This window comes from Sorex fumeus, unplaced genomic scaffold (genome assembly GCF_029834395.1).
Source record: "Sorex fumeus unplaced genomic scaffold, SorFum_2.1 ptg000048l, whole genome shotgun sequence".
In the NCBI taxonomy this organism is placed as follows: Eukaryota; Metazoa; Chordata; class Mammalia; order Eulipotyphla; family Soricidae; genus Sorex; species Sorex fumeus.
Window position 1 is genome coordinate 4,634,448 of NW_026606105.1, and position 18,094 is coordinate 4,652,541.

The following is an 18,094-nucleotide window of genomic DNA, read 5'->3' on the forward strand; positions in this document are numbered from 1 at the left end:
GGCGGGAAGGCCAAGAGAACTCCTCGGGGAGAGGCCAGGCCGGCCCTTGGGAGGGCCCATGTGGCCCCAAGGCTGAGTCCACTCTGGGTCTGGCCTTGGCCTCAGCCCCCCAAGGTGCCGGCCCGGACCCCATGGGTTTGTCTCTGCCCAGGGAGAAGGGGCTGATTCTCTGCCTGTGGAGAAAGTTCTGCCGATGGTTCCAGAGACAGGAGCTGTGGACACAGAGCCGTGATGAGCTGAACCTGCAGCAGCAGCAGAGGTGAGGACCCCAGGGGGCTCGCCCGTCCGCACCAGCACCCCTGCCCTCCCCCCTCCTCCTCCTCTTCCTTCTCCTCCTCCTCCTCCTCTTCCTCCTCTTCCTCTTCCTCCTCTTCCTTCTCCTCCTCTTCCTTCTCCTCCTCCTCCTCCTCCTCCTCCTCCTCCTCCTCCTCCTCCTCCTCCTCCTCCTCCTCCTCCTCCTCCTCCACTGCCCTCCCTGCCTCTGTTTGGCACCTCTCTCTGGACACCGTGTCCTTCCAGGCCTGGCCCCTTGAGAGCACTTCATCCCAAGAGTTTTGGCCAGCGGGGTGGGGAGCTCCCCAGGTGTGAGGTGGGTAGGGTTGCTGACTGCTGACCAGTGTCTCTAAGATCCATCCCAGTGAGCCAGCTCCTCTGCCCAGGGCCACTTCCAGGCACTAGCCGGGGCCCCAAATCCTCCAACGCCCCCGGGGCTGATGGCTGGCCAGACTCAGGGCTCTCTTGCTGCCTGCTCTTGCTCCACCTGGGCCCATGAACACAGTGGGCATGGCTGAGTGGGTGAATGAATGAATGAATGAATGAATGGAGTGGGTGGATGAGTGAGCAGATGGCATGGATGAATGAATGAATGAATGAATGATGAGGCAGAAGGGGACGTGTCCCACAGAGATGCGTCTGTGTGTGGCATGGGACACTGGGGCACCCACAGAGGACTGACAAGTGTTGGGGGCATGCAGAGGAACACAGGGGGCCAGCTCTGGGCTCACTCACCTCTCCCAGGAGCCAGGGGCCTGGGCTGAAACAGCGAACATGCCTAGGGGCATCGCACCTGGGGCTGTAAGCTCCCGAGGAAACTTCCCGAAACTCATTGAGTCTCTTCTCATCCCCTGCTCTGACTCCCCTGAGGGGCTGCAGGGTGTGACTGGTGATAGTGGGAGGAATGGGAGAGGAGAGGATGGTGGGGTGATGGGGAAGGGAGCCGAGGGGGGATAGGGGATAGTGGAGTGGGCGTCTCTGCCTGTGTTTGCGTGTGGCGCTGGTCGGAAGTCCTCCCACTGGCTTTCCCGGGTGCCTCAGAGGCAGGGAACGAGGCTGTTCCCTGGGAGAAGTGGAAGTGCTTGTGTTTGGAGGTCTCCCACCTCTGGGGGCTGTGTGTTCCTGGCCAAGGAGCGCTCTCTGCCTCTGCCTCTGTCTCTTTCTCTAAATTGAATTCGACTTCCTGTCTCTCACCCCTGCCATCCACAGAAAAGGGTCTGTTTGACTCCTCTGTCTCCCTCTCTCCCTCTCCCTCCCTCTCTGTCTCCCTCTCTCTCCTTCTTTCTCTCCCTCTCCTCCCTTTCTCCTTCTTTCTCTCCCTCTCTTCCTCTCTCTCTCCCTCTCTCTCTCCCTCTCCTTCTTTCTCTCCCTCTCTCTCCTCCCTTCTTCCATCCTTCTCTTCCTCTTCTCCCTCTCTCTCTCCCTCTCTGTCTCTCCCTCTGTCTATCTCTCTCTATCTCTTTTTCTTCATCTCTGTGCCTTTTTCTGTCTCTTCGTTTCTGTTTCTCTGTCTCCCTCTTTCTCCTTCCTCTCCCTTTCTTCCTCTCTCCTCCCTCCGTCTTTCTCTCCCTCTCCTCTCTCCCTCTCCTTCTTTCTCTCCCTCTCTCTCTCTTCTCCCTCTCTCCATCCTTCTCTTCCTCTTCTCCCTGTCTCTCTCCCTCTCTGTCTCTCCCTCTGTCTGTCTCTATCTCTTTCTCCATCTCTCTGCCTTTTTCTGTCTCTCTGTTTCTGTGTTTCTCCCTCTCTCTCTCTGTATCTCTCTTTCTCTGTCGCTCTACCTCTTTCTCTCTGTCTCTCTTTCTCTCTCTGTCCCTCTGTCTCTTTCTCTACATTGACATTGGCTTCCTGTCTCTCACGCCCGCCACCCACCTCTCTCCCCCCGGGCCTGGGAGACCAGGGTTGCACGCATGTTTGCTTGATGACACATTGGAGCCGCAGAATGGGGCTGTTGTTGGGGACAGCTCTCATCTTCCCACTCCTGGGTCCCCGGGCTGGGGGCACAGCACCCACCACCTGGAAGGGGGGGCCCAGGGGTTGGGATGCAGTAAAGGACCTAAGTGGGGCACCCCGACTTGTCTTCCTACCCCAGTTCTTACTGTCAGCTGGGGAGGACTCGCCCGAGCGGGTCTGTGAGGCCCCCACGGTGAGGACCCCGGGAGCAAGTGGGCGGCCCCGAAAAGGACTGACCTTGAATGGCCTTGAGGGCGGTGTCCCAGGCTGTGCCGTCCACCAGACTGCGTGGAGAGATATCCGCCCGATGCAGGGATGACCCTGAAGCGAGACGCAGATGTCCCTGGGGTGGGGAGATGTGGGGACAGGAGCTGACACCCACCTTGTCACCTGTGAGCCCCTAAAGCAGCAGGACACAGAGCCCCAGGAGCAGGTGGGGGAGGTAGGAGTGTGCCCAAGAGACTGTGGGTAAGGGGAGCTGCTGCCCGAGAAGGGGGTGCTCCCAGCGGAGGCGAGACTCCCGGCTCTCTCCGGCAGACTTCTCTCGGGCCTTAGCAGCCCCTCTGCTGCCAACACCTGTCCAGGTCTTACTCTCAATTCTTCCCCGCCTCCTTCAGCAACCCCTCTCCCTGGGGCCCTGTGACTTAAGGTGCATCCCGCCGGGCCTGTGGAAACGGTCTCCTTTGACTTCTTCTCTGCGCCTCAGTGTTCAGGCCCAGGCAGTCCTCTCTGAGTGCCCAAACCCTCTCTGGACGCCCACTGAGCTCTACTAATACAGCCCAGGGTCAGCAGTGGACGGTGGCACCCCCAGAGGGTACCCGGGCAGACACAGAGTCCCCAGGAGCTGAACTGTTGCTCTCGTCGGGTGCTCAAGGGCCCTAGTGAGGGTCTCACCCACTTCCTCAGTCTCATCCTGTCCTCCTTTCTCTACATGGGGGAGTGCCCGCCTGTGTGTTCCCGTCTGTGAGTGCCCGTCTGGGAGTCTGCCACCTGCCCTGCTCTCGGGATGCTCATGGTCTTTGACAGGGAGTAGCTTGGGGCCACTCCTAACTCAGTGCTTGGGACTCATTCCTGGCGGGGCTCGCGGACACATCTGATGCTGGGGATGGAACCCCAGGACTGGTGTGTGCAGACCCCAACTCCAGCCCCCAAGCCGTGTCTCCCTGGCCCCACTCATGGTCTTGGTCCCAGATGGACCCCTAGGCTCCTTTGTAGGTGGAACAAGCCCGTATTCTGGGTCCCCAAAGGGCAGAGATGGGTGTCAGGGAGCAGTTTTTGGTTTCAGCAGCTGAGGCTGCCCCAAAGATTCATTCCCCCTCCCCAACCTTTGCCCCAGCCCGGCCTCCTCTGCAGGAGCCTCCTCTGTCCAGTCCTTGGGGAGGCCGCGGCCTCTGCAGGCCAGAGTCTGTGAGGCACTATGCAGGGATGTGCCCGCCCCCTCCCCCCTGAGTCCTGCAAACCTCTTCCTCACACTTCACTGTTCCTTCCTTTCATGTGGTCACCTCTAAGGGCTGAAACACCATTCCACCCCCCCAAGAAAAAAATTGGGAAGAGTCACAAAACTAGAAGAACCACATAATTGAGTGGTGAAACCCTGCGGCTACTTTCTTGGGCGAGTCTTCAGCTTTAACTCTGTGTGAACCAGCCCTGATGGGGGTGGGGGTGGGAGGGTGGGGGGGTGCCTCAGTTTCCTTTCATGAAAAGCTCAAGAATGGCTTGAGCCAGGGAGAGGGGGTGATAAGGGCAAAAGAGACCCTCAGTGAGCTGCTTGCTTCTTTGGAAGCTAAGAAGCCCATTGAACATGTCAGGATGTCGTGACTTAAAGAAATACAGACTCCCCCCACCCCCAATGGCAAGAAGGCAATTCCGGGTGATGGAGGGCGGATGGCGGGAACTTTGTCCTGTCAGAGGGGCCCCCTGGTAAGGACCCCCGGAACCATCCTCGGAGCCAGTGAGCTTCCCCCCACACTGACGCATCTGTCTGTGTGGGTGATGTGCAGAAATCAGGGTCCCCTCGTGTATCTCCACAGTTCTCAGAGTCTCCCAGCCAGTCCCTCCTCAAACCCCAGTAAAACTCAGACAAAGGGACCGAGAAGTGGCCCTGGGAAGGCTCGTGTGGACAAGTCACAGCAGGCTAGAACTGGAGGGTGCCCCGGGCTCCGGCCACTCTCTAGAGCCCGAGGTCCGCCTGGGGTTCTTCTCACACCCTGGGTGCTGACTCGTCACCCAGCAACAAAAGCAGCACCTTCCTCTGCATGCTCTCCTCCTTCTTCTGATGCACACACAATGCACACACCGATGAGCACAGACCCCTGTGGACACAAAGCTGGCACGCACAGGTGCGGGCAGGGACTTCACAGGTGGGCACTCCAGATGTCATTCATAGGTAGGCACACAGAGGCAAGCACTCACAAGTAGGTGCTCACAGGGAGCACACACAGGCGGAAACCACAATTGGCTACTCGCAGACACCGTCGCAGATTAGTACACAAAAATGGTGCTCGCAGGTGGCACACAGGTGGGGAGTCACAGGTGACAACAGGTGGGCACTCCAGACAGGCACTCACAGATGGGCACTCAGATGAGAACACAGAGGTGGGCATTCACAGATGGGCACTCACAGATGGGCACACACAGACGGGCACTCACAGTGGGAACTCACATTTGAGCACACACAGATGGGCATTCACAGGTGGGCACACACAGACAGGCACTCACAACAGGCACTCAAAGGTGAGCACACACAGACAGGCACTCACAACAGGCACTCAAAGGTGAGCACACACAGACAGGCACTCACAGATGCGCACTCACAGGTGGGCACTCACAGACGGGCACTCACAGACACGCTCTCACAGACACACACTCACAGATCGGCACTCACAGACGGGCACCACAGACATGCTCTCACAGACACACACTCACAGATTGGCACTCACAGACGGGCACTCACAGACGGGCACACACAGGCGGGCGCTCCCCTGTGTAGAGAAAGGAAGACAGGGTGCGACTATGAGGAAGTGGGCGAGACCCTCACTAGGTGAGGGTGCCCTTGAGCACCTGATGAGAGCAACAGTTCAGCTCCTGGGGGCTCTGTGTCTGCCCGGGCACCCTCTGGGGGTGCCACCGTCCACTGCTGACCCTGGGCTGTATTAGTAGAGCTCAGTGGGCGTCCAGAGAGGGTTTGGGCACTCAGAGAGGACTGCCTTGGCCTGAACACTGAGGTGCAGAGAAAAAGTCAAAGGAGACGGTTTCCAGTTTAGGGCCCGGCAGATCTGTACGCGATTAAACCCTGTCAACCCCTTCACTCTCCTACAGTTTGGCAACTGTTCCCCTAGGCTTCTTTGGGGGATTCCATTAGCTTAGGCTTCCTTTGAACAATCCCTTAGTAGGTTTTTGATTTGTGAGAAAAGTAGGCAGGGGGGATTTTTCATTCTTTTGAAGGTGCAAAAACCTCATTTTAAAAGAATAAGGTTGCATGGTGAGAGATTCCCAAGGAATTCTCGTTCACGTGCATTTGCTGAACTGAAGAGGCTTTATTAACCTGTAGGGGCCACCAAGTCTGAGAGCGAAGGTCTCAGTGCAGCCACAGCCCCGAACCTGAGCCCGGAACAAAGTTTTAAACATTTCCCCTTGCATTCTAAAGGCTCATCAATCAACTTTCTCATTAGCTAAACCAAGCAAGCTCCATCACCATGCAGAAGCCAGCTGCTTGCGGTCAGCCTTGGATGGTTAAAAAACGTTTTCTACTCAGGAGCCACAAGGAGCACTGTGCAATGGTTCCTTAGTCTGAACTCGGACTTTCTCTGTCTGGGCACTGTGTCCCTGTGTCCTTGGAGGCTCTCGGCCTGCTCCCCAGCTATTTTTATGCAGTTACCTGCCTCTCTATTCACTTGGCTTTTCTGCTAATTCAGGGTCACCTCATCACAGTAGATTACGGATAGTCAGAGCTCAGAATCTGGGCTTCTCCACCCTGGCATGAATGGGATGCTTGACCCCCATCCTCTTTGTACCAGATGCCGGGACCACCCCTTCCCAAGGCCCCAAGTCATTGCCGAATCCCTTGGGAAGGAGAGGGGACGGACAACCGTGCCCCAACAGCAAGCTCGAAAGTCATGTTTGTAAATAATAGGAGCTGCTGAGAATTCCACAAAGTTAAAATTAATAAAGAAATTCCCTTTGGGACGGTCATAGTCAGCACAATCCTTGTCCTCCTCCTACTCAAGGGAGGTAACTGACAAGAGAGATGGTATGGAGGTGTAGATTTTTACTCCTGATCTAAATTTCAGTGCTGCATTGTTAGTAAGAAACTATTCATGCCCGAGGCACAAGAATCTCTGGATAGGTCCCTTCCCGCCCCTGTCTATGGAGCCCACAGGTGTGGAGGCGACCAGTTCTGCTGCCCCCTTCTGGCCACGTGCTGCTATTTCAAGAACTGGCTCTCTCTTCCCAGCACCTCCAAGCACTGTCCCCTTTGGGCTGGATCTGGTTTGCCAACAAAAGCAAGTTAGGTCTTGACAAACTCGGTTGCTTTGGCACTTAAACTGTTTTCTTATCGAATCCAGTCTGACCGAGGACACTGGATAAGATACAGGATGCTGGCATTTCAGAGAAACAGTACCTAAGCTCTTTGTCTAGGTATATCCTGAGTATGGGCAGAGGCATGCCTACGTAAAAAAAAAGTGATTAGTTGAAGCCGGGATCTGGTTCCAGTGGCAGGGAGTCCATCCCGGATACTGCCCCCAGCCTCCTTAGCACCATTGGGCGTGCCCTGCCATCCCTAACCCCCAGGCCCTGCAGGGAGTTACTGCTCCAACGTTATTCCTTGTGTGTCTCAAAGTCCCGTATCATTGAGAATCTGTTTTATTTGGAAAACCTGCAGGTCCAGTTCTGACAGTAGCTCCTTTCCTTATCCTTTCCAGGTTCACTAGGGCTGTTGGCAGAGACAGGGAAAGGGCTGGAGGGGGCATGGAGGTTTGTAGGGCACCTTTGTGAGCTTGAGGGATCAACAGGAACAGGTTGGGGACAGGAAGCAGAATCAGGCTGTGGATCTGAGAGCCCACTGCCCCTTGCTACGAACCATCACGCGCTTAGCCAGATGGGGCAGGAAACTGGAAGCTCATTGAGTGGAGGACGGCAGGAAAAGGATGCAAAGACAGGAGAAAGGCGTATACCTTTCTGGTGTATACCTTTCTGTGCTACAGAGAGAAAAGAAACAGTATACGTGCAACACAGAAAAAGGAATTCAAGAGAGGGAACACTTTGCATTTCTAGGGAAAGGGGTGTGTGTGTGTGTGTGTGTGTGTGTGTGTCTGTGTCTGTGTCTGTGTCTGTGTGTCTGTGTTTTGGGGAATATGATATTCTAAGGGTCGGAACAGATGGTTGGGAAGTTGGTGGAGGTGAAGACTGCGTCAAACACTTGCTTTGCAGCTGTGTTTGCATACCAAACACACTATTTTTTTTTTTCACTTACATTGTGTTTGCCCAGGGTGGGCTGAGAAGATGGCTCCTGGAGATAACCTGGAGGGCCCATCAGGCCACCCCACACCCTGGGAACAGTCACCGAATCATTTCAGCCTGCAGGTAGCAATGAGGCCAGCGCTGGGCCTCGTCTCAGGAGCAGGAAGCAGAGTTTAGATGAGACTGAGAACCGCAGTGGGTTGGCTGGTTGGCTCTGGATTCAGGCTGCAAGTGGTGTTAGGACCGGGCACAGGGCATTGAAGAACAGTGTGGTCTGGGATGATGAGGCAAAGGACTGGGTCTAAGGAGTGAGAGCAAGGAAATGGGTGGGTGATGCTGGTCAGAGAGACTGCACCCATCCTTTGATGTCTAAGGATCCGTAACATTTGGTAACTGTGATCATCTTTATTTTTTAGGGATTATCTTTGCAGTTTTGACGAGGATGGGTTGAGTCCAAACAAGGCGCAGGGAAAGAGCTAGCTAGGAGTTTCACTCCTCTTTGGCTGGAGCTGATTCAGTGAGGGTAGTTGGGAGGAGGAGCGGACAGATGGAACGAGGAGAGAATGTTCTGTTTTGCAATGACCAGGCCTAGTGGCCTGAAGTGGGGACCTGGGACTCTTGGGGGCCTCTCCCCCAGCTCAGAACTCAAAATTTTCAAACTGACCAGCACCCCAGGTTCTCTCTGTTCTGTGTGTGCCATCAGCGGCCATTCAAGGATAGCACTGTAGCACTGTCCTCCCATTGTTCATCGATTTGCTTGAGCAGGAACCAGTAATGTCTCCATTGTGAGACTTGTTACTGTTTTTGGCATATCGAATATGCCATCGGGAGCTTGCCAGGCTCTGCCATGCGGGCAGGATACTCTCAGTAGCTTGCCGGGCTCTCTGAGAGGGACGGAGGAATTAAACCCTGGTTGGCCGGGTTGGCCATGTGCAAGGCAAATGCCCTACCTGCTGTGCTATCGTTTTAGCGATATCCAAGGGTATCCAAAGGTAAATCCAGGTACTTATCTAAGGGTAAATCCAGCTATTTCATTGGCGCCCTAAGAAAGGCCAACTGGCCGATGGCTGAGAGAGGAAAGGGACTGAGAAGGGACCCCCTGCCCTCTGCGTCTGGCTCTCAAGCATCTCAGTCAAGGTAAAAATTTGATGAAAGGAAAACAAGTCCCAGTTCACTATATGAAAACTCCGGAGAGAATTTAGAGGGTCTTTGTTTCCAAACCAAGCCCCTCAAGATGTTCGTGGGGGAGGCGCGGACAGGGTTAGAGAGGCCTGGGGCGTGGCTCTGGGCAGACGGGACCCCAGAGCCTCACCACAACACACACACCACCCCTCATGAAGTGGAACTTTCCCTGGGATACTGCAGTCACGAGATGAGCCTGTACCCCTGACCCGGGAAAACAGGCTTATCTCAGCAGGCATCTCCGGGCACAGAGCATAAACCTGGGCTGTTCCCGAGGGCAGGAGGGCAGGAGGTGAGGAGTGTTTGACTCCTCCCAGCCCTCCATATGCAGACAACAGTCTCCCACACCCACCCCAGCCCAGTGCCCGCTGGTCTGTGCCCTCGGCAGCTGAAAGGGGAGACGCCGGTCCTGTCACCGAACTGGACAGGATGAAAGAAAGAGATCAGGTCCCCCCGTGCCTCCCTGCCTCGGGGACCCCAGGGCGGTGGGGGGTCATTATGCCGATGGTCACTGTGTCTCTGGTGAAGCCAAGCTGTTCTCCCTTCTGCCAGGATCTGGGAGTCCCCCTTCCTCCTGGCGGCCAAGGAGAATGACGTGCAGGCACTCCACAAGCTGCTGCAGTATGAGACCTGCGAGGTGCACCAGAGAGGTGAGGGGTGCCCCTGACCCGGCCCCCCAAGCCCAGCCTGCCACCCCCGAGCCCCCCACACTTTCCCTTCTGTGCTCTCCAGGGGCCCTGGGGGAGACAGCGCTGCACATCGCTGCGCTCTACGACAACCTGGAGGCGGCTGTGGTGCTGATGGACGCCGCCCCTGAGCTGGTCTTCGAGCCCATGATGTCGGAGCTGTATGAGGGTGAGACCCGGTCTGGGAGCCCCCAAGGGGCTGGGCTGCCTGCAGAGCTCGGGGGGCACCTGAGCCCCTGTCCCACCTGTTCTCTCCATCTGCTTGATTGCCTGCCCTCCACAGCTGCCCTGACGTGCGCAGAGCTGAGTGGGGGCAGGAATGTGTTCCCCACGGAACCCTGAGAGCCCACCCTCCTCCTCCTGCTCCTCCTGCTCCTCCTGCTCCTCCTCCTCCTCCTCCTCTCCTCCTTCTCCTCTTCTTCCTCCTCTCCTCCTCCTCTACTACTCCTCTTTCCCTTCTCATCCTCCTCTTCCACCTTCTCCTCCTCCTCTCCTCTTCCTTCTCCTCTTCTTTCTCTTCTTTTTCTCCTCCTCTTCTCTTCCTCCTCCTCTTCCTCCTCCTCTTCTCCTCCACTTCTTCCTCCTCTTCCTCCTCCTTCTCCTTCTTGCCTCCTCCTACCCTCCTCCTCCTCCTCCTCCTCCCATCTCCTTCTCTTCCTCCTCTTCCTCTCCTCCTCCTTCTCCTCCTCTTCCTCCTTCTCCTCCTCCTCTTCCTCCTCCTCTTCTCCTCCACTTCTTCCTCCTCTTCCTCCTCCTTCTCCTTCTTGCCTCCTCCTACCCTCCTCCTCCTCCTCCTCCCATCTCCTTCTCTTCCTCCTCTTCCTCTCCTCCTCCTTCTCCTCCTCTTCCTCCTTCTCCTCCTCCTCTTCCTCCTCCTCTTCTCCTCCTCTTCTTCCTCCTCTTCCTCCCCTTCTCTTTCTTGCCTCCTCCTCCTTCTCCTCCTCCTCCTCCTCCTCCTCCTCCTCCTCCTCCTCCTCCCCCACCCCAGCTACACAGGAGGAGACCACCACAAGGGGAGGGGTTCTCCGGGCTCCCACAGAACTCTGGGGCTCCCCGTGATCAGGTCTCTGGGCTCCAGGTCAGACGGCCCTGCACATCGCCATTGTCAACCAGAACGTGAACTTGGTGCGCGCCCTGCTCGCCCGAGGCGCCAGCGTGTCGGCCAGAGCCACTGGCAGCGCCTTCCAGCTCAGCCCACGCAACCTCATCTACTTCGGTGGGAGCCGGGACCGGCCCGGGGCAGGGGGCAGGGGCAGGGGGCAGCTCCGTGCTGGGAACCCCTGAAGGTTGGCGGGTGGGCAGGGCAGCGCCCAGTCCTCGCCCCCGCCTGGTCCCGCTGCCCAGGGCCTCCTCAGGGAGCACAGGGCCGGCCTGGGGAAGCCTGCCCTGCCCCCCTGCCCGCGCCGTCCCCCCAGGAGCCCTCTGTGTCCCCAGGGGAGCACCCCTTGTCCTTCGCGGCCTGCGTGGGCAGCGAGGAGATCGTGCGGCTGCTCTTGGAGCACGGCGCTGACCTCCGCGCCCAAGACGCCCTGGGTGAGCACCGGGCCGGGAGGGCGGCCTAGCCTGGCCTGGCCGGGCCAGGAGGCGGGTGCAGCCACTGACCCCCGCCCCACCCCCCCGCCCGCAGGCAACACGGTGCTGCACATCCTCACCCTGCAGCCCAACAAGACGTTCGCCTGCCAGATGTACAACCTGCTGCTGTCCTACGACGGGCTGGGTGGCCAGCTGCAGTCCCTGGACCTCGTGCCCAACCACCAGGGCCTCACCCCCTTCAAGCTGGCCGGCGTGGAGGGCAACACCGTGGTGAGAGGCGCCCCCACCCTCCACCCCTGCTGAGGGCCCTCCTCCTGACCCTTGCGGGTCATCCTGAGGCTTCACCCTATTTTTAGAACTTTTGTTTCAGATTTGAGGCTCTCATCAGCCAGGGCCACTGTCCCTCCTCCGGGGTCCTGTCACCCTCGGGTCCACTGGCCCTCTCCGCTGGCAACAGTAACCCCCCAAGTCTCGCATCTCCCCCCTTCTCCCTTCTAGCGGGGTTACAGGATGGGACGGATGAGCAGTTGGTCCTTCCTGTGTGCTGTCCTCCTGGACACGCCACCCCCTGGCACTCTGGGCCTGTCCCCTCCGCTTGTCCCCCTGACGCCTCCCCTGTCCCCACCCCCCACCCCAGATGTTCCAGCACCTGCTGCAGAAGCGGAAGCACATCCAGTGGACCTACGGGCCGCTGAGTTCCACCCTGTACGACCTCACGGAGATCGACTCCTCGGGGGACGAGCCGTCCCTGCTGGAACTGATCGTCACCACCAAGAAGCGCGAGGTCCGGGCCGGCTGGGGGTCGGACTGGGGGGTGTCCCGGGGGAAGGCGGGGGGCGGGTCTCTCTCTGAGCCTCCCGGGCCGTGGGTTCTCTACGCAGGCTCGCCAGATCCTGGACCAGACCCCCGTGAAGGAGCTGGTGAGTCTCAAGTGGAAGCGGTACGGGCGGCCGTACTTCTGCGTGCTGGGCGCCGTCTACCTGCTCTACATCGTCTGCTTCACCGTGTGCTGCGTCTACCGGCCCCTGAAGCCCAGGACGGACAACCGCACCAACCCGCGGGACACCACGGTCCTGCAGCAGAAGCCCCTGCAGGTCAGCCCCGCTCCCTCTGCCGCTGGGGGTCCCTAGCTGCTCCCCCTCCTGCTCCGCCTCTTCCGGCTCTCCCTCCTCCTCCTGCTCCTCCTCCTCCATTTCCTTCTCCTATTCCTGCTCCTCCTCCTCTTTTTCCTCCTCCTTCTGCTCCTCCTCCCTCCCTCCCTTCCTTCTCCTTTACCTCCTCTTCCATCTCCTCCTCTTCCTGCTCCTCCTCCTCTTTTCCCTCCTCCTCCTGCTCCTCTTCCTCCATCTCCTTTTCCTCTTCCTGCTCCTCCTCCTCCATCTCCTTCTCCTCTACTTGCTCCTCCTCCTCCTCCATCTCCTTCTCCTCTTCCTGCTCCTCCTTCTCTTTTCCCTCCTCCTCCTGCTCCTCTTCCTCCATCTCCTTCTCTTCCTGCTCCTCCTTCTCCTCCTCCATCTCCTTTTCCTCTTCCTGCTCCTCCTCCTCCTCCTCCATCTCCTTCTCCTCTTCCTGCTCCTCCTCTTCTTTTTCCTCCTCCTCCTCCTGCTCCTCCTCCTCCATCTCCTTCTCCTCTACTTGCTCCTCCTCCTCCTCTTCCTGCTCCTCCTTCTCCTCCATCTCCTTGTCCTCTTCCTGCTCCTCCTTCTCCTCCATCTCCTTGTCCTCTTCCTGCTGCTCCTCCTCTTTTTCCTCTTCCTCCTCCTGCTCCTCCTCCATCCCTTCCTTCTCCTTTACCTCCTCCTCCTCTTCCTGCTCCTCTTCCTCTTTCTCCTCCTCCTCCATCTCCTTCTTCTCTTCCTGCTCTCCTCCTCTTTCCTCCTCCTCCATCCCTCCTCCTTTACCTCCTCCTTTTCCTGCTCCTACTCCTCCACCTCCTCCTCCTCCTTTTTCTCTTCCTCCTCCTTCTGCTCCTTCTTTTCCTTGTCCTCTTGCTCCTGCTCCTCCTCCTCCATCACCTCCTTCTCCCTTACCTCCTCCGGCTCCTCCTTTTCTTCCTCCATCATGTACCCCTCCTCCTCCTTTTCCTGCTGTTTCTCCTCCTACTGCTCCTTCTCCTCCTCCTCTTGCTCCTTTTCCTCTTCTTCCATTTCTCCTCCTCCTCCTCCTCTTCTTTCTCTCCCCCTTTCTTCTTTTGTTTTTGGATCATACCCAACTATGCTCAGGGTTGACTCCTGTCTCTGCACTCAAGCTAGGGGATGATACAGGATGCCGGGGATTGAACCCAGGTTGGCTGCATGCAAGGCCAGCACCTTCCTCACTGGCCCTAGCTCTGACCATGGGTCTCTGCACTTTCTTTCTCGCACTGAGATCCTCTCCTACCCTCCATCTCTTGGGGCCCACCTCGCTCTCACATCTCACAGAGTAGGACACCACATTTGAAGGGTGGGGGGCAGCGTGACAGGCTGGGCAGCTGTGACTAATCCTCAGGGCTCCGTTGTCCCCCAACCCAACTTCAGGAGGCCTACGAGACCCCCAAGGATCATATCAGGCTGGTGGGGGAGCTGGTGACGGTGGTGGGGGCGGTCATCATCCTGCTGATAGAGGTGAGTCATGGGCCGGATCTGGGGCGGAGCCGAGGGGCTGTCCGTGAGGGGTGGGCCAACCTGAGCTGCCAAGCACCACACCCATGTCCCCTCTCCAGATCCCAGATGTCTTCCGGTTGGGTGTCACCCGCTTCTTTGGACACACCATCCTCGGGGGGCCGTTTCACGTCCTCCTGTGAGTTTCTTCACCCTCATGCATTCCGCCCTCGAGCTCAGCCCTGATTCCAGGCTCCTGCCCCCGAGACATGCACAATCCCATGGGTGGCCCTGGCAAAGGCAGTGAGGGTGGAGGTGGGTGTCTGGGGTTCCCCATGACTGCTGCCTGCTCTCCCCAGCATCACGTATGCCTGCATGGTGCTGGTGACCATGGTGATGCGACTCTCCAGCACCAACGGCGAGGTGGTGCCCATGTCCATCGCCCTGGTACTGGGCTGGTGCAACGTCATGTACTTTGCCCGAGGATTCCAGATGCTGGGTCCCTTCACCATCATGATCCAGAAGGTCTGTGCTGCCCCCCAGCCCCCAACCCCTGGGAGAACAGGCGGGGGACTGGGGCTGCCCCACTTCCGGGCAGGGTCAGGTCCTCCACTCACTGGTTTTGCTGGCCGCACGTGGTGTACCCCATCCTCAGCCCCTCCAGGAATATGCCATCATTCTCAGTTCCTGTGCCACACAGACCAGGAGATGGCATCTGCAGGGCCATGGGTTGCCCACAGGGCCCTGAGAACAGAACGGGCTATGGGGGGTTGGGGGGGGAGGCAGAAATCTCAGAGTTACACCAAGGAAAGGCCAGTGTGAAAGTCTTTCTCCCCCCGGGTCTCCACCTAGATGATCTTTGGGGACCTGATGCGCTTCTGCTGGCTCATGGCTGTGGTCATCCTGGGCTTTGCTTCGGGTGAGATGCCTGTCTGCTCCAGGCGGGGGAGGGGGGCTGGGGGGGTGGGCTGCATGGACTAAGGGTGGCCCTGAGGCCTTTGCATAAACTCAATTGGGGGTGGGGACCCATGGGGTGGGGGAGGGGAAAATCAGAGAAGGGAGGCGGAAATCAGAGGGGAGAGGCAGAAGACAGACAGGGGAGGCAGAAGTCAGAGGGGGAGGTACAAGTCATCGGCGGTGGGGAGAGATGGGAGTCAGAGGGGGGAGGTAGGAGTCAGAGAAGAGAGGGGGGAGGCGGAACTCAGAAGATGAGGTGGAAGTCAGAGGGGGGAGGCAGTAGTCAGAGGGAGAGGCAGTCAGAGGGGGGAAGGTGAGAGTCAGAAAGGGGAGGTGAAAGTCAGAGCAGGGAGGCAGAAGTCAGAGGTAGGGGAGGTGGGAGTCAGAGTGGGGAGGTGGGAGTCAGAGGGAGGAGGTGGGAGTCAGAAGGAGGGGAGGTGGGAGTCAGAGGAGGGGGGCAGAATTCACAGGGGGAAGGGCGGGGAAGGCAGAAGTCAGGGGAGGAGGTGGGAGTCAGAGGGGCCATGCAGAGGGGGACCTGTCCCTCAGAGTGGATGCACGATTGGGGATGGGGAGGGCAAGAGACTACTACCCAGGACAGGATGCAGGAAGCCAAGGTCAGGGGGCGGGGGCTCCCAGGGGCCCCTGTGCGTCCGTGGTCGCCATGGTAACTCTCATCCCCTTGGGTGGAGCAGCCTTCTATATCATCTTCCAGACAGAGGACCCCGACGACCTGGGCCATTTCTACGACTACCCCATGTCCCTGTTCAGCACCTTTGAGCTGTTCCTCACCATCATCGACGGGCCGGCCAACTACGACGTGGACCTGCCCTTCATGTACAGCATCACCTACGCGGCCTTCGCCATCATCGCCACGCTGCTCATGCTCAACCTGCTGATCGCCATGATGGGCGACACGCACTGGAGGGTGGCCCACGAGCGGGACGAGCTCTGGCGGGCGCAGGTGAGGGTCCTGGCGGCCGCCTCCTGGCCGCCCAGCTGGGCAGGGAACAGATGCCAACGGGCTGTTCTGACCCCAGATGGGATTTGAACCGAGTTTCTTTAAATGAGTCATTAACGCATTCCTGAAAATTTGTAAAATTCCTCAGCAAGCCGGGAGTCAACAAAGCTTTCTTAGTCGAGTGGTCATGGTCACGGTCACGGTCCTCCCGTTGTTCATCGATTTGCTGGAGCGGGCCCAGTAACGTCTCCATCGTGAGACTTGTTGTTACTGTGTTTGGCATATTGAATACGTCATGGGTAGCTTGCCAGGCTCTGCCATGCGGGCGAGATACTTTCGGTGGCTTGCCACACTCTCTGAGAGGGACGGAGGAATCGAACTCGGGTCGGCCATGTTGGCTGCATGCAAGGTAAACGCCCTCCCCGCTGTGCTATCGCTCCAGCCCTTAGTCGAGTGGATGACAACCATATGCATTAGTGAGTGCCTTCCCCAAGTGCCACATGTTGGGAAGTGTGTCCCTGTCCCTTAGAGAAGCTCTCTGAATGCTTCTTGGAAACCTGGTTTCAAGGCTGTGAATTCCCTAAGGTTTGGACAGTTTTTGCCCAGGGAAATAATGGGATACAAAGTGTAACAGGGGCCCGGGAGGAGCCATACACCCGTGATGATGATAGAGCCGCGAAGAATTCCTCCTCACTCTTTTCTCAAAGAGTAAAAACCTTCCCCACCCCCACCACCCCCCTTGAAGTCAACAGAATAGGAACCAACCAGAAATAAACCAAAACGGTGACTAAAACAGCTTTCAGTACATTCTGTTATGGGACTTAAAAAAAAAAGAAAAGAAAGAAAAGGAGTATCACACCTTCTTGGCGATATATAAGTCTGCATAATTTGACCTAGAAACAGTGGGAGTGTTTTTTTTTAAAAAAAAAAAATGCCACCACACCAACCTCCCCCAGGAGCAGATGCCATCTTTGGCCTCAGGGAGAAACACAGTTGGGGGACAAGAGGCCTGGCCGTGCAGTAAAGCATCCTCTGAAACGCAGAGAGCATCTCTCTGCCCGCCTGCAGAAACCATCTTGTTAGAATAAAAGTGGGAATCCCCTGAAAGTGGGCGTCGGTGGAACGGAGGCTTCGGAGCCTGCACCAGATGGGGCTCGCTCAGGAGGGAGGTTTTACCCCTGCAAGTTCTCCCCTGCCAGCTGCCTGGGCCAGATGTTGGAGCCTTCTAGGCTGGGAGTCAAGAGAGCCTGCAGCACCCCCCCCCCCTCCACACCCCAGGGACCCTTTCTGTAGGACTTAGTCTTGCTCCGGCAAGGAGACAGCTCAGTCCCTCTCCTGGCGTCCCTCCCGCAGATAAGGGACAGTGAGGCTGAGACCCCGGTCCCCAACTCGGGGTGTGGCTGCAGCCCCTCCGGGAACCCAGCCACTCCTGGATCTTGCCTTGCCCTTGATCGAAGACGGCACCCCTGCCCTCACCCTGTGGCACCCGGCGGAGACTCCCAACCCAGTCTTGACCTTCCCCCTCTGTCCCCCTCTGCAGGTCGTGGCCACCACAGTGATGCTGGAGCGGAAGCTGCCCCGCTTCCTGTGGCCGCGCTCAGGGATCTGTGGGCGCGAGTACGGCCTGGGGGACCGCTGGTTCCTGCGGTGAGTGACAGGACCTACCGTGTGGGGTGCGGGGTCCTCCCTCCCTGTTTCCCAAGAGCCCTGCCCATAGCCAGGGATCCCCGCAGGGCTGCTGGAAGAGGGTGCTGCAGGGGCAGGGAGGGGAGGGTGTGGCTGCCTGCTGGAACAGCAGCCCCCAGGGGCTGGGCTATTGTAGCTCAAGTCGGCCGCGTCCCCACCAGGGTGGAGGACAGGCAGGACCTGAACCGGCAGCGGATCCAGCGCTACGCACAGGCCTTCCACACCCCGAGCCTGGACGATGACAGTGGCAGCGGCGGCGGTGACAAGGACAGCGACAAGCCGCAGCCAGGCTGCCCGCCTCTGCTGGGCACCCACCTGTGCCTGCCCAGCCCCTCCGTGTCTCGAAGCACCTCCCGAAGCAGCACCAACTGGGAACGGCTGCGTCAGGGGACGCTGAGGATGGGGATGCTGAGAGAGATGCGGGGTGTGGTCAACCGGGCCCTGGAGCCCTGGGAGGCCTGGGAGTACCAGATCTGAGGCTCGTTGCGGGCGGGCCAGGGCGGGGAGAACCGCCTCCGAATGCCTCAGAACTCAGAAGCCGGGAGTTCCGGAGGGCCTCCTCAGTGGAGGAACCCACGCAGGGAGAGAAACTGAGAGGCAGCTCAAGCCCGGCGCCTGCCCGGAGGTGGCGCGCGCGTGCTCAGGGCCCAGAGGGAAGTTCGCTGCACTGTCAGAGCAAAGCACTTTAAGGACGACGGGCTGGCCTCCCCGGGCACCCCGTTCTAGGCCAGTGTCAAAGTGGGAAGGCGACAGCCCTTCCTCAGGGAGCTGTGGACAGTTGGGAGGGAGCACTGCTTTGGGAGGAGGGGTGGAGCTAGGGGGAGTCT

General features: G+C 58.4%; 1 protein-coding gene across 1 annotated transcript; it reads left to right on the forward strand.

Annotated features, from left to right (window-relative positions):
- Window positions 1–116: 116 nt before the first annotated feature.
- TRPV6 (transient receptor potential cation channel subfamily V member 6) lies at window positions 117–17,744 on the forward strand. The gene is made up of 15 exons (XM_056124022.1): window positions 117–259; window positions 9,418–9,515; window positions 9,598–9,720; window positions 10,630–10,767; window positions 10,986–11,084; window positions 11,179–11,354; window positions 11,722–11,868; window positions 11,966–12,178; window positions 13,601–13,687; window positions 13,786–13,862; window positions 14,023–14,188; window positions 14,516–14,582; window positions 15,316–15,584; window positions 17,122–17,228; window positions 17,429–17,744. The coding sequence occupies exons 1-15, from the start codon at window positions 132–134 to the stop codon at window positions 17,742–17,744; spliced, it is 2,211 nt and encodes a 736-aa protein (XP_055979997.1). The 5' UTR covers window positions 117–131.
- Window positions 17,745–18,094: the final 350 nt, after the last annotated feature.